The sequence below is a fragment of the Triturus cristatus genome, chromosome 3_1, assembly GCF_964204655.1.
Source record: "Triturus cristatus chromosome 3_1, aTriCri1.1, whole genome shotgun sequence".
Lineage (NCBI taxonomy): Eukaryota > Metazoa > Chordata > Amphibia > Caudata > Salamandridae > Triturus > Triturus cristatus.
In genome coordinates this window covers 664,018,987-664,034,836 of record NC_140583.1, presented here as the reverse complement: position 1 = coordinate 664,034,836, position 15,850 = coordinate 664,018,987, and the positions used below count along the sequence as shown (strand labels likewise).

The window sequence follows — 15,850 nt, the reverse complement described above, 5'->3', positions numbered from 1 at the left end:
AAGATTTTAAAACAGTTGGTTGCCTCAGTACGTAGGAATTTGACAAATACTGTCTATACCCACATAATGAGATACCAGATAGGTGAGTGCTTGGGAAAGAAGATATAGAAGAAGTGTGTGCTTCAGTACCAAATTAGGCAACACAATATGTGTGCAAAATATGTTAGTGACTGATTGATAGAGAACTGAACGCCACCATAAGCTGATTAAGAGAGAGATAGAAAGAGGGTGATGGATGGACAAGCTTGAGACAACACTTAATCTTCTCTCAGGTCTTCGGGACCATTGTTTTTAGTCTAACTGTGCTATTAAAGCAGAGTTGGGGAGGGGAGGGTGGAGTGGGGAGGGGAGGGTGGAGTGGAGTGGAGTGGGGTGGGGTCGGTAACCAGATGCAAATCAGCCTAATCTCAATTCAAAGCAGCAACAGTCTAGCCAGCCATGATAAACCACATCCCATCTTCACCAATACACAAACAATTCAAAATGTATTTTAATGTTAAGCTTTGTCAGCGAAGTGCAGGGTAAATTCCTAGGACAAAGCAATTTCAGGCCCCACAGTTCAGTATCCTCCTCACACTTAGGTGGAAATTCGCTGAGACAATCGAAAGTGATGGATAGAAATTCTACAGCTTGTGTATGCAACCACTCGGAATTCCTGTAGGAAGCATTCAAAACATTGTTTTATCTTGTCTGTCACCACAGAATGGAAACACTCAAAGGAAAGTTATAATAATAATAAAGTGTATTTGTAAAGCGCACGGCTACCTCGAGCAAAGTGTCCTGGCGCTAGCGTGGCAGTCAGCAGAGACGAAGAACCAGTCTGCTAATCCCTTAGCTTAAAGAGCCAGGTTTTCAGTGTCTTTCTGAATTCCAGCTCAGACTTTAGCATGCGTAAGTGGAGAGGCAAGTCATTCCACAGTTTGGTGGTCCCAAACGAGAACGACCTACCTCCCTGCCTAGCTTTGGAGAAGCAGGTGACAGTGAGGTAGCGTTGGTGACTGGATCTTAAGGACCGCTCTTGGTGGTACAGGCGAAGTCTCTTCCGCAGATAACAAGGGCCTCTGCCCTGGTTGGCACGAATCGCAATTGTTAGGGCCTTTAATTCAATCCTCCTGGCAACTGGGAGCCAATGGAGTTGTTTGAGGTGTGGGAAAATGTGATGGCGCAGTGGGACCCTGCAGACAAGCCTTGCTGCAGCGTTCTGTACCATTTGCAGCCTTCTGATCAGACACCTAGGCAGGCCCAGGAAGAGGCAGTTGGCTTGGTCAAGGTGAGAGGTCACTAGAGCATGCACCGTGGTCCTATAGCTTTCTTCCGGCAAGAAGTCAAGGAATTTTCTGATGGTTCACATCTTTTCAAAACAGGCAGCTGAGACTTGCCAGACTTGGGCCGCAAGGGTGAGGTCTTTATCTCACCTGACACCTAGGTTTTTGACCGAGTCATTAGGTATAGGAGGGGCGTCGAGTTCTGCTAACCACACGTGATGGGAGGAGCGTACTCCCCCAGCACCGAGGGGTAAAAGAGGTTAAGGAAGTGGATACACCCTCCCCATTAAACTACAACAACCGTAAGGTATCCAAAACCATCTAGCTTGAAATAAGACTTACATGGCGTACTGTACTGAATGCGGAAAGGAGGCAACTCCTTTTTGTTAATAAACCCTCACACACCCTATTGATGTCATGCTTCATCATCTGGTTCACCCTGACTCCTAGAGGTCAGGGAGGGCTCAACCATATTTCAGGGAGCGCTTAGGAGCTGTAGGCCAGGGGGTCTAATGATAAAAATCCTACTGCGTTCCCCAGGTATCCCTTTATACATGGGGACATAGCAGATATTAAATATATATAAAAAAGGGTCTTTATGGAGGTAATGGTCCTAAGATCCTAAGAATGTGTCAACATGTTTCAGCCCTTGTTAGCAGTCTATTAGGTTCTGGGCTTTCTTCAGGGCAATACAAAGAAATTCCCTCCCTGGATTTATTTTTTCCTATATATTTGTGTTGAAGGAACAGAAAGCTGTTCCTTCGTGAAAAGATGGAGGGTATACTTATCTCTCCATCACGGATAATGGGGAAGGGGTAGCCTTATAGTCAGACGTACTCCAAAAGGTCCTGCCCCTCACATGACCTGTTCTGCTCCCGCATATCCCGGCATTGGCACAGAGTTCTCCAGGCCACCAAAGGCCTTCAAGCAGGGGGAGGCTTATTTAAAAAATAAGACCTCCGGTTTATCTGCGTTAAGTTTTAAGAAGTTTTCGTTTGTCCAGATCGCTGTCTTTAAGACAGTCTCTGAAAGAATCAAAAGCTGCAGTAGAGTGATCTTCAAAGGAAAGATCTTCAAAGGAAAACACCAGCTGTGTGTCACCTGCATAGGATATCACCTTGACCGCACTACTAGCGATAAGAGCTGCCAGTGGAGTCAAGTTAATATTGAAGAGTAGTGGGCTTAAGGCAGAGCCTTGAGGAACTCCACATCTAAGTGGTTTCACAGGGGAGGATGTGCGGGCAGAGAAAGACTTGTTGGCCATAGCCATTAAGATAAGAGGTAATTCCCTTCAGAGCCATCCCCTGGATACCGATCTGCTTTAATCGGTCTAGCAGGATCGAGTGTGACACAGTATCGAACACTGCTGAAAGGTCGAGGCGGATGGAACCTGCTATTTCAATCAGCGCAGTTTCCATACTGTACCCTGTGCAGAAGCCAGACTGAGTCATGTAGCAGCTGATTGGTTTCCACAAAGTTAGCTAGTTGAAGATGGACCATTTTCTCTAGTATTTTGTCCGGAGATAGCAGTAGGGAGATAGGCCTGAAGTTGCTGGGTACTTTTGGATCAGCATTGGCCTGCTTCAGGATAGGTAATAGGTAGGCAAGTTTCCCAGCAGAAGGGAAAAGCACCGACCTAAGTGAGGTAATCCATATGTGATTGAGGACTGGGTTAAGCCAGTTGGCCAGTAGCCTTAACTGCCGGGCTGGACAGGTGTCCCCAGCGGACCCAGATTTGCATTTCAGCATTTAAGCCAGAGATAGCTCTGTAGAAATCATGGAAAAGGAAGCAAAAACCGGCTGGTTCTTGGGGGCGCTGTTGACGTCACAAGAAGCTCTGGGCTCCGGGGAAAAGGGAGGCCTAGATCTGCATGATTTTTCCTTCGAAGATATTCGAGAGGCTAGTGGACTGGTCCCGAGACGGTTGGGCTTCATGCTCTAGTGCTGTGGGATTAGTGAAAGATTTCACTATCCTGAACACTTCTCTAGAAGAGCTTTTAGTGCTGGCGATGCGGTCAGCCAGGAACTCTTTTTTGGAGTTGAGACATTTGTGGTATTCTTTCAAGGCGTTCTTGTATATGTTTTTGGCATCTTGTGCATAGGACTTTCTCCATGCACGTTCTAATCTTTAACACTCACTCTTTTTGCATCTGATTTTTTCTGTGAACCATGGGGCAGATGGAGTGGCTCAAGCAGAGCGAACAGATCTCAGGGGGGCAAGTTTATCAAGCGCAGCTGTCAACCAGGTATTCAGGTTCGCAGTATCATGATCAGGGCTGTCCGAGAGGGAAGGCCTTGAGCCATCCAGACTAGGACCTAGGATCTCAGGGGTGGCCCTATGCCACTTCCTTTTGACTTCCTTAGGTCGAGTAGTGACCCTTGAAAGGGTCTTCATGGGGAACCGGAAAGGGACAAGGCAGTGGTCTGACCAAATATTATGTATCAGTTTGTCAACCCTCACCTCCTGCATATTTGTGCAGATGAGGTCAAGCATGTGTCCAGCTCTATGGGTGGGAGAAGAGACCAGTTGGATAAGATTGAAGCCAGCAAGGGTTGACATGAAGTTCGCACTATGGGTGCAATGGGGGTCGTCGACATGGAGGTTGAGGTCACCTAGGACAGTAAAGTTTGCGTACTGGGTGAATGCTTGGGCGAAATGGTCAGCCAGAATCCGCATGGCATTGTGATAACAATCCGTCTGCCTATATAGCAGTAACCAGGAGAAGGTGGGGGATAGTTTAATACAAAAAGAGAGTCCTTCAATGCTACCAATTAAATCAAGGTTGGCAGTGGAAGTCTCCCAGGTGTCTTTATACACAATAGCCACCCTGCCCCGGTGTCTGTCGACACCCCTATTGGCGCAGACTACGTGATATCCCGGAGGAATTGCCAGAGTGACTCCAGGGTTCGGGTCTTCCCTTAGGCAAGTCTCCGTGAGAAACAGGATATCCCATTTATTATCCTCGAGGGAATGGTAGATCGAGTGCGTGCTTGGGTAAGGATGTACAGTTGATTAGGCATGCTTTTATTTCATTGGGCCTAGAATTCTGGTGAGGGACGCAATCAGCCTCAAAGTCGTGATTGGTAAGTTCGGAGTTCAGAGTGAAATTGCAGGCCGGGTAGCAATATGTCAAGTCCCTCCCTCCCAGAGTGACGCGAGGTGTGTCAGCGCATTCATTAGGTCCAAGCGCCAGCAACTCAATTCTCCCCCACCTTACCATATTGTTGCTGATGATTTGGGCAGCATGACTGGCGCTGGCCGCGATCCAGATGCAGACGTGCTTGCCTTTGGCGCACCGAGCGGCGCATCCGTGTCACCATGGTGATTAAATAGCAGCCAGGCACGAGAACTGATCTGATAATCTGGGCAAAATGGCGGCGGAGAGTGTCACTGCAGGAGCGAGAAGAAATGGCGCTCAAGAGTAATTTAGCTCTGAAGATGTAATCCAACACATATTACACAGCCATGTTTTTCAGCCAAAAATCTCAGATGCATTTAAACCTCATTGGGTCACCTTCAAGAGCCCCAGCTGTGGGTCCAGGCCCAGAAGGCTTTCAGTTAGGGTCTTGTTCTTTTAAACTCTTTGAAATAGGTGGATTCTTAAACGCGTGCTAAATCAGAGATAGTCTTCGTAAGATTTGCCTTAAGTTCCAGGGTATTCTGAAGTACAGCACACCTAAAGGCAAATATTCACTATCTGAAACACTGTCGATCTGGAGAGGACTTAAATGACAAAGCACAGACCAAAAAGATCTTACTGGAGCTTTCTGAACTACTTTAGTTCTGAGGTTTTGATTACCCAGATCACAAACTGATGCCTGAATAGAGCTTGCACGTCAATTGTTCCCCATCACCTTCACCGATACAGTATTACTATGCCCAGTTGGAGCATGTTTAAGTTGAAAAGAGGGGTTGGGTAGTTGGGTAGTGAAGATCCCCGAAGCATGCCACACAACTATCTGTCATCACAACTTATTGAACAGAGTTTGAAAAGAAACATTCAGGCTATTCAAGTGCAGAGCCTTTGATGCCCATCCATGTCTGTTCTCTCTATGATGGTCATTGGCACCTCTCGTTACTGACGCTATTGTATGCATTAAGTTCTGGTAGACCTGTTTTTAGTAACCTCCTTTTGGTTTGCCTCACAAGATGACTTAGCTCTTTGAGGTTTTTAGCGTGCCAATTTTTAGGTCTGGAATTTGACAGTGCAGTTGCTACACAGACCTACTGCTAACAATATATAGAGGACTTTGGGCCCACCTCTTTGAACCACTGGATTTATGTGACCTGCTTCTTACAGACATTTGTTTGGGACTACTTCATTCACTTTTGGCTCTGTGCAGTGGAGTATTCAACTCTCTGATAATTCTGTTGTCTGTTTGAATGTATCCGTGCGTCCCTACTCAAGTGCTTGCACTGAACGTCTTGAGGAGCTCATGATGCATGTGTTAACACACTAAAACTAGACCTATTGGCCTTGCTTATGAGGACAGGTCTGAAAGGAAGTAGCCTTATTATCCCCCACACATTAGTTGGGAGTCATTTGCTGTGCTAACAGTAGCTTATTATATGGCTAAAAGCCCAGGATAACAATTCTACTGTCACCACCTGGGTTCCTAGGGGTGAAGGGGTGGAAGAAAAAGTACAATAGCTCATAATCACCATGATGTGATCCCATTCTAATGCATGTCTTGTTCTTTCACCAAATGCTTTTCTATCTCAGTCGAGGCAGCAATGCCTGCGGCTGAGTGTTAGGAGGGAACTGCTGTTATACGGATTCCGTTTTTTACTATGAGTACATTTCGCAACACTTAACAGCACAACGACTTGCATGATGGCATATACATTGAAGCAATTATGAAGGTGAAACTTACAACTAAGGTGTATTTTGCTACATTATTTTGAAATGATTTACAGCTACTAGTACGTATTTCTTTAGTATTCTGAAGGATCCGGTCCTCTAATACCGCTTCCCATCTTTTTACACTTCAGTTTTATACAGAGCATGTTATGCAAAGGGAGAAGAGTTCATCCATCCATGATGTTTAAAGCATCACCACACCAATATTGCTGATACAGCTGAGAAATCAAGATAATTCTCTACTTCTTCAACACAGTCAAGGAGAAACTGGGGGACAAAGAACAGTGGGTGGGTCTGCCTTGCTGAAGGTAATGAAGCCTATGTGAACCAGGACAGACACTCCCTGAAGAGGGAGTTGAGTCTTCTTCGTCCCAGGTAAACAATATGCACCAGCCCAGCTACACAGACAGTTGTGCCACACAAGGTGGAGTCAATCCCATCAGTTTCCATGCCCTTACCATCCTTGGTTTGCGAATGGTTCAGGTACCATGGACAGAATGCGTGTCACACCAGCATGAATGACAAGCTGCAACCTCATGCATACTTCCCAGAGAGGTGATGTATGCTCAACGAGGGACAGATGCTGGGAACTACGTGAATCTCCAATGCATTGCTTGAACCTTATTCTATATGGTAGAAGTCCAATAACAGTAGTAAGGCACTCAATACAGGATTAAAGAAATGAAAATGAACTAAACTAGGCAAAGATCACATGGGGGATAACAAAACAGAGATCAGTATAACACACAGGCAGAAAAATAGGAAACTGCCAATGGGCATTGTATAAAGAGCGAAGATTGAATCAATGGGGTAGCATGCACAGGGAACACAGCAAAGACCCATTCATAAATCTTTTCCTAAAAAGGCCAGGCCTGCTTAGTAAACAGAGTTCCAAACAAACTGGGAAGGAGGATGAGCTAGATATTTCTGTAAGATGATGTGTAGTGCCTTAGAACTGAGTTAGAAGCAATGCATCCGCTTCAGTCTCATGATTGGCAAAGACGATGTACTGTACTAAACAAAGCAGTCCACTTCAAGTTAAAGGGTGTCTCAATGAATATCACACGCACCTGTATCGCTTCCGCATGGTGGTGAGCCGGTTCAGAGGTAAGTGATCCAACGGGGCATTACCGCATCTACGGAGAAGGAAACAGTTATGAAGCTGGAAGAGACAACACTTGGAAAGCAGTGCCTTCCTGGGTTAATTGGTCTCTCACTCTCAAAAGAACAGAAATAGATATCTATTTTAAACAACTGCCCCGTCCCCCCACCCTCTGACCGGTGAAGTAGCACTCTCAATTTCCATCAAAAGAAGCAACCTTTCAATCTCTCACATTTAAAATGCAAGGAGTGGTAGGCAAGACCATTACACTTACTAAAACACTGTCCATTTCAGTTGCTTGATGCATTCCACCACAGCCCAACGCAGGCTCATCCACAACAAGCTATGGAAAGAGTTGGCACATGGCGTAGCACAGCCAGTTTCAACAGCGCAGAGCTAGACTGTGAATATGGATCATGCTTTTATCAAGGCCGGCACTCCGGATGTCCTGAAGTCCAGATCGGACCACCACCTGCACACAAGGCTGCAGCCGTCGAGTGCTGGGTTATGCACACTGTACATCACTATATAGAGCTACCCATCCCTGCATTACACTTCAGCACTGCACATCCACCGAACAAGAACTGTTTCAGCTGAGAACAACTGTACAAGGCCGAGCACTGTTGACTACATCAGCAAGGAGGATTAATGTGTGCACATCAGGATCAAGCACATCTGGATCATGCACAAGGCAGCACAGCCCACTATATCAGCATCGGATCTATAAGCAGTATAAAGCAGGACATTGTCTCGCTGGACAGCACCAATATGTACTCCAGCATCAGAAGTTTCCAGCAGTGCACCATTGATTCTTATACGCATCCAAACACTGCTATCTATCCCAATACTGAGCAATAGAAATATACACACCACCACAAATCCAGCCATCTGTTTATCCCAGGAGGAGATGGCCGTACATTTTACAGTTGGGTCATGCAAAAGACATGAGCTGCACAATGTTGTCTGTCTCAGCCCTGGAGGTGTACGCACTGACATCTATCCTAGGACTAAAAGTTTCCTGCAGTGACCAACTGGATCATAGGGGCTTACAATCACTGCTTTCTATCCTAGCACTCTGCACTGCTATGTTAATCTCAGCGCTAGTGATGTAAGTCGCGTACACACTTCCTGAAAACCAATGCTATCCATCCAAGCAAGGGAAGGGTACACATTTCACAGATGGGTGGTGCAAAAGATTACCATGGTGTTGCCTCTCAGCTCTGAAGGTATATGCAATCAACAAGTTGATCAAGCAGATGGGGCATATTGAAATCTATCCTAGGACTCAAAGTTTTCTTTGGTGCACAGTTAGATCACAGACACATACAATACTCTGTCTGTACCAGGACTGTACACAAGATTACCACATATATTGTTGTCTCTCAGGCCTGGAGGTGTATGCAGCGCACAGCTCGATCATACACATGGGATGCACTGAAATCTATCCGAGGACTAGAAGTTTCCTTTGGTGCACAGCTAGATCACACACACATAAATCACAGCTGTCCATCCCAGGACTGTGCACAAGATTACCACAGTATAATGTTGCCTCGCAGCTCTTGAGGTGTATACAAAGGACAGCTGGATCAAGCAGATGGGACGCATTGAAATCTACCCTGGGACTACAAGTTTTCTTTGGTGCACAGTTAGGTCACAGACACATACAATACTGCTATCTGTCCCAGGACTGTACACAAGATGACCACATATATTGTTGTCTCTCAGGCCTGGAGGTGTATGCAGTGCACAGCTCGATCATACACACGGGATACACTGAAATCTATTTGAGGAGTAGAAGTTTCCTTTGGTGCACAGTTAGATCACAGAAACATACAATCAATGCTATCTATTCCAGGACTGTGCATAATATTGCCATGGTATAGTGTTGTCTACCTCAGCCCTGGAGGTGTATGCAGCACACAGCTGGGTCACGCACATATGAGGCGCTGGTACCTATCCTAGTACTAGAATGTCATGTGGTGGACAATCATGGGTGCATACAATCATTGCTATATATCCCAGTACTGTGCACAAGATAAGCACGGAATAATGTTTTTTCTGAACCTTGGAAGTGTATGCAGCGCACAGCTGAATCTTGCACATGAGATGCATGGATATCTATCCTAGGACTAGAAGCTTCTTGCGGTGCACAAATCGATCACAGATGCATACAATCACTGCTGTCTATCTCAGCACTGTGCACACGATTACCACAGTATAATGTATCTTAGCCCTGGAGGTGTATGCAGCACAATGCTGGGTTACGCACATGAGACGCACTGATATCTATCCTACGACTGGAAGTTTCCTGTGGGGCACAACTGGATCATAGATGATTATAATCACTGGTATCTACCCCAGCCCTATGCACAAGATTAGCATTGCATAATGTATCTCAGCGCTGGAGGTGTATGCATCGCACGGTTGGGCCATGTACATGCTATACACAGATATCTATCCTAGGGCTAGATGCATTTGTCATGCATTTCCTACATGTCCCATTGTCGTTTTCCCTATGTTTGTCTAATTATGCACATTGTAGGCCGCTTTTGGTTTGCATACGTTACCAAACATTACACTTGTTTTTGTTCCACATGGCCTTTTCACACATAGTCAGCACATGTTTTTGTATTTTGTTCTTTTCCTGGGATTTAGTCGGAACAACCTAGGCAAGGTTAAACAACATTGCTCCTAGCACTAGCATCTAGACATAACAGAGGAACGCAGCTGCTGCTTTTAAACACACATATCTAGGTATATAACCAGGGACTTGAGATTCGAAACACACGGGGAGGTCCTAAGATTAGAGAACTGAGTCAGCTGAGATATAGAGCAACTATCTATGTATGCTAAGGTATGCAGTCCGCCACTAATTACAGAGATCTATAACCACTTAGCTTCTGTAACAAGGGTGGGTTTAGGCAAATCTGTCAGCTAATATGACAGTTTTTTATTGTATAAGGTCCTTTAATCATGCTAATGACATTACTTATATATATATATATATATATATATATATATATATAGTAAACTTCCTTCGTGTCACATGGACAGGGAGAGGTGAAAGAACGAAAGGGGATGACCTGCTACCGTGATCCCGGAGAGGGTCGGGAGTGTTGTGTTCTGGGGTGCCAAATCACTCATCTTTCTTGAAAGGTTAGGAGGGCAAGTGAGGCACAATATATTAGTCAGACTGGGCCCATAGTTATTGAGGTAAGGAGACTCAATCCCTGCATACTGATGTTCTATGGTCCCTAGCATAGTTCTGTTCCTGAGCAGAATCTCTGCAACATTACTGGATCATAGATGCATACAATCACTGCTATCTATCCCAGCGCTGTGCACAGGATTAGCACTGCATAATGCTGCATCTTAGCCCTGGAGGTGTATGCAGTGCACGGTTGGTTCATGTACATATCGCACAGATATTTATCCAAGGACTAGAAGTTTTCTGCAACACATTACTGGGTCATACATGCATACAATCATTGCTTTCTATTCCAACACAGTGCACAAGCATCACACTGCATAATGTTGTATCTCAGCCCTGGAGGTGCATGCAGCACTCAGGCCGATCATGCACATCGGACGCACTGATATCTATCCTAGGACTAGAAGTTTCATGCAGTGCACATATTAATCACAGACCAATACAATCCCAGCGATCTATTCCAGCCCTGTACCCAGGATTAGCATTGCATAATGTGGTCTATCTCAGCGCAAGAAGTGTATGCAGTTGCATCATGCACATGAAACACACTGATATCTAAGGGACCACTGGAGGGTGAAGCAGTGCTGCTCCAGATCATGCACACATCCATGTAATATGCACTAGTATCTTTCTCAGCACTGGAGTGTTGTCTCTGCATTAGGTGATGATGCACACTACTGCATTGGGCACTGGGGAGTCGCTGTGATCTGGCACACACTATCTTTTTGGGCAGTGCACAGCTGGCTCGTCAGTACCTTGCACCCTACCCGACACTGCAATTTATTTCAGGAACAAAACAGTGTCTGTAAGAGCAGCTGGATCCTGCAGAGGGCCCGAACTTATATTATATTACAGCGCTAGAAGGGCTACTGTGGTGCACAGCTGGATCATGCACAGGGTTCTGAACTGCTCCCTACACCAATGTCAGCATTCCTGCCTTGATCAAATCTTCATGCACCGCTGGCACATTTCCCAATCAAAGAATTGTTCCAAAGCCTACTGATTCAACTCGGCGAGGTGAGCCTACAATACCCACATTCCAGTGGTGAGCAGCGGATTAGTGGTATGGGTTTCGTAGTAATTCCAAAAGCCTGTTACCATGTGTGTGGATATCAGTTACACTCAGTATGCATATGTGAGCTCACAGCACCCAAGGGCTGAGGACAGAGGGCATCCACGATGAGCCAGTAAGCAGTCACAACCTAGGGATGTAAATCAGTCAATGGTGTTCTCTATCAGTCTCAGGTGCCCAAGCAGTCTGCCTTTGGGACACAGGCAGCATTGAAGTCAGTCTATGGTAAAAAGGTAATAGTGCCTATCGTCTGTACCTAGGGCACAGCACTATAGCCTGTCTCTGAAGTGCACAAGTATGACTACAGTCTGTCTCCAAGAAAGAGGTAACAGTGTCGATTATATCTAGGACAAAACACTAAAGCCCGTCTCTGGAGAACACAGGCACCACTGCAGTCTATCCGACAAAAGAGGTAACCGTGTCGCCTGTATCTAGGACAAAACACTATAGCCCGTCTCTGGAGAACACTGGTACCACTGCAGTCTGCTCTGAGAAAGAGGTAACAGTGCTGTCTGCATCTAGGACACAGCATATAGCTTGTCTTTGGAGAACACTTACCACTGCAGTATGCTCTGAGAAAGAGGTAAAACGCAGCAGTAGGTATCTAGGACACAACACTATAGCCCGTTTCTGGAGAACAGGGGCACCACTGCAGTCTGCTCTGGAAAGAGGTAACAGTGCCGTCTGTATCTAGGACAAACCACTATAGCCCATCTCTGGAGAACACAGGTACCACTGCAGTCTGCTCTAGGAAAGAGGTAACCATGTTGTCTGTATCCAGGACACAGCACTTTAGCCCATCTCTGGAGAACACAGGTACCATTGCAGTCTAACTTAGAAAGCGGTAACAGTGCTGTCTGTATCTAGGACAAAACACTATAGCCAGTCTCTAGAGAACACGGGTAGCATTGCAGTCTGAGTAAGAGGTAACAGTGCTGTCTGTATCTAAGACACAGCACTATGGCATTATATTTGAAAACCAAGATAGTGCTGCACTGGGTCTTTGGGAAACCGTTTTCTCCTCAGTTGCTACATAACATCTCATATAATAGTAAAACACGCTTTCAGGGTGAAGAGTATTTTGGCACTGAAATAACAAATTATTGTTACCCAATTCAATGATACTCATTAATGGATCTAATAAGGATGAAAGGGTGAGTGGACCCGCCAGGATTTAAATTTGAGACCATGAGGTCAAACACAGATTCCTGAAGTGGATTAACTAGTCCACCGAGCCTGTACCTGCAATGATCGCTTTATTATGCTTTTGAAATATACAGTGATCTGTACCCGAGATATAAAACAGACCGTATATTGTCTCTGCTACTCAGATAACAGCAGAGTCTGTCTCCCGGAGGGCGCACCGCAGTCTGGCTCTACAGAAATAACACTGCAGTAGATCATCAGAACATAACACAGGGATATACAATAAACAACATACTCTGTCTCTGGCATGCACCGTAGCCTGTGTCTGGTACATGGATATGCCTACAGCGCGTCTCTGGGACTAAGATGTAAAGTGGGACACAAGCTTCTAAGTTGCATTTTATGCAGATGTACATATTTCCCTTTAAAGCGCAGCTGCATGTTTGCGGCACCACTAGATGCTCACTCAAATGCATAACCTCCAAAGGGGAAACCTTGAAGCTCTTAACTGGCCTTGGAATTGCCAGGAAGAGACTAGCCAGCATCAAGAAGAGACTTTCCTGGTCACCTAAGATGCCTAGCAGTTGAAACTGCTGCAGTTTCTAGTATTTCCAATAAGGCTCAACAATACACCTTATAATCCCCAGCCGTACCATGTCCTAAGAGAGAGTATCTGGCGAGCATGGATTTAGTGTGATAGGCTGCTCCTCAAACAGTGAAGAGGACGAGTATTCTCAAACACTTTAGGATAAATACCTCATGAACCAAGCTCATTCTCTCCATGTCCATCCAAAACCTCTTGAGATTCCATCTGTGAACACTGCTTGGCGTCAAATGGCTAGGAGACTACTAGCATCCAGGCAACAACACTCGGGGGCAAAGAGTCTCACGTTCAAAATATGATGTGCTGAGAGCTGTGGTTTTTCTCTCGGCTTCCATCCAGAAGACATCCATGTGAGCGGGTATCGTGGTCATTACCTGGATTTGGCACACCACTATGGAGGACAACAACTAACTTTATTAGAAGGGACTTTTTGACATCTTAAGGCTGGTATCTTCAATCTATTGACTCATTTAATAGTCATTTTCTATAGCTATGTTTTTTTAAAGTAAGACGGTTGATGAATCTCAAACTCATCACCAGTAGCCTCATTCTCACTGGTGGAAGCTGTATGTAGATATTCCTTGCAAGGTCTCACAGCTATAGATGCTCTCCTCGATTCTCCCTCAACTTTTAGCTTGAAACTTCCATTGACGGTGAACCCTAGTTTCATGTCACCAGTAGTTGAACAGACTACGAAATACTGTGATCATCTGCAACTGTATATTTGTAGCAATACGGGGGCATCACCTAAAGGTGTCATGAACGAAAACGAGTATCGAAAATCCGATTTACAGTATGTTACAAGGGTCCATCTAAGTGGGCATGCTTAGAAGTTGTTCATTAACATCAGCAACCTGTTAATTAACATCAGTAGTATTCGCTTATTTTACCACTGTACTTACAGAATCCAAGTCTCCCAAATCTGTGAACTTTTAGAGTTTTAATTACTGGATTAACACAATGACAAACAAAAAAGACTGACCAAGGTAGTCGATCAGAGGGGAGTGGCAATAAATAACACCCAGCCACAGAGTTATTTTTCAATACACTTTGTCAGAAGCTAATCACTAGAAAGCAGGAACATGAATATTGATCTTTAACCATGTAACCAATGATGCAGCAACTCCACTACTGGGTTTTAGTTTAATGATAGAGCTACTTATCTTCGGTAATACTCTTTCTGGTGGATACTCTGTTTAACTGCACATTCCTCACTTAGGATTCCTCACCTTTAGAATATTCCCAGGCACCACACTAGATTGGCCAGATTTTAAATAGCAATGCTCCTCACACCAGTAAGTGGTGCCATGTAGCTTCATGTTAACTTTTTTCCACCTAGAAGGGACTGTGAAACCATATATGAGCATCAGTCCTGTACGTAGACAACAGTTTCTTTTTTGACTCCGTCTGTGCCCTTGGAAGCTGCCCAACAATACCAGTGTGCAGATTCTTAACTTTTGATTGGAAAACAGACCGCTCCATAGAACGAAGAGGTCAGTGAGGAATCTGCAGTTAAGAGCATCAATCAAGCAGAAAGTTACTGAAGATTATAACTTATTCTTCTAAATAATTTTTCTAACCATAGACTCCTCACGTTTAGAATAGATACCAAAGGAGTACCTCCCAAGTTGGTGGGTCTGCGGAATAGGCTTATATCAAGGCAGTAGTGCTTCAGGGCCATGAGTGGTGATGTGGGAACTCCAAATGGAATGTGGATCCTCGCACTCCTTGTAGTAAGGTGATCAAACTTGAATTAATTTAGGGTGCCTGGTAAGTGCTCCCTCCTGGGCAAGAGGGTGTGGTAGAAACTATAGATGAGTGCGTTGATTCCCGTAGGGATAACGTCTCTTACTCAGCACACCGTTCTTTGGAACATGTTTAAGTAATTGTGCAATAATTGTAAAATTCGTAGTATTGAGACATCATTTATTTCAAAGAGTTCTTTTGCAAATTCATATGATATTCATACTGTGGTATTCATGGATTTCAATCAATCAATTTCGTTTCATCGCATTTCTGCCCTATGCATTTCGGGCGAACCCTTCCTCAGAGGACTTGTATGCTGAAAACATCAAACAAATGACATATAACAAGGTATAACACAAATTAATGAGTGGTGATGCAAATATTGCAGCCTTCTCTGAATCTTCAATATGCAAAAGTTTTGACACTGTACATTCACAGCAGTGGCGAACAGATCTTGACAGGGTTCACTCTATTGCTAGAAGATGTTATTCTTGATCCACAAGTTGCTGCACACTGAGTTTCTCCACTCAGGTGCTCAAAGATCCTGCCATGTGGTTCATGACAAGGGAAATGCCCCGACACTTCAACCAGCTCCAGAGACAAAGTGCCTCCTGGCACAGTACCCCAACCTGCCCTGTTTGTGGCAGTACCACATGGTGGGGCTGTTGCCTATAAGAACATGAACCAAACTCCCTCTGATGGACAGTAGGCTGGCTTTCAGCAGGAGGCCAATGGCTTGTAATTCCAACAGGTTGAGGTGGAGATGGGTCTCTGTCGAAAACCAGAGTCCTCTGATCTCCAACTTTTCCAGATGACCTTCACATTCTAGCAGCAACCCATTG

The 15,850-nt window shown here is 45.0% G+C and overlaps 1 protein-coding gene across 7 annotated transcripts in view; it reads right to left on the bottom strand.

Moving 5' to 3' along the window:
- ARNT2 (aryl hydrocarbon receptor nuclear translocator 2) overlaps window positions 1-15,850 on the bottom strand; it is an 803,119-nt gene that overhangs the window by 525,621 nt on the left and 261,648 nt on the right. For all 7 annotated transcript variants that reach the window (XM_085644710.1, XM_085644711.1, XM_085644712.1 and 4 more), the window contains one exon: window positions 7,198-7,263. In XM_085644710.1, the coding sequence (XP_085500836.1) occupies window positions 7,198-7,263 (66 nt within the window). The remainder of the gene's footprint in view (window positions 1-7,197; window positions 7,264-15,850) is intronic.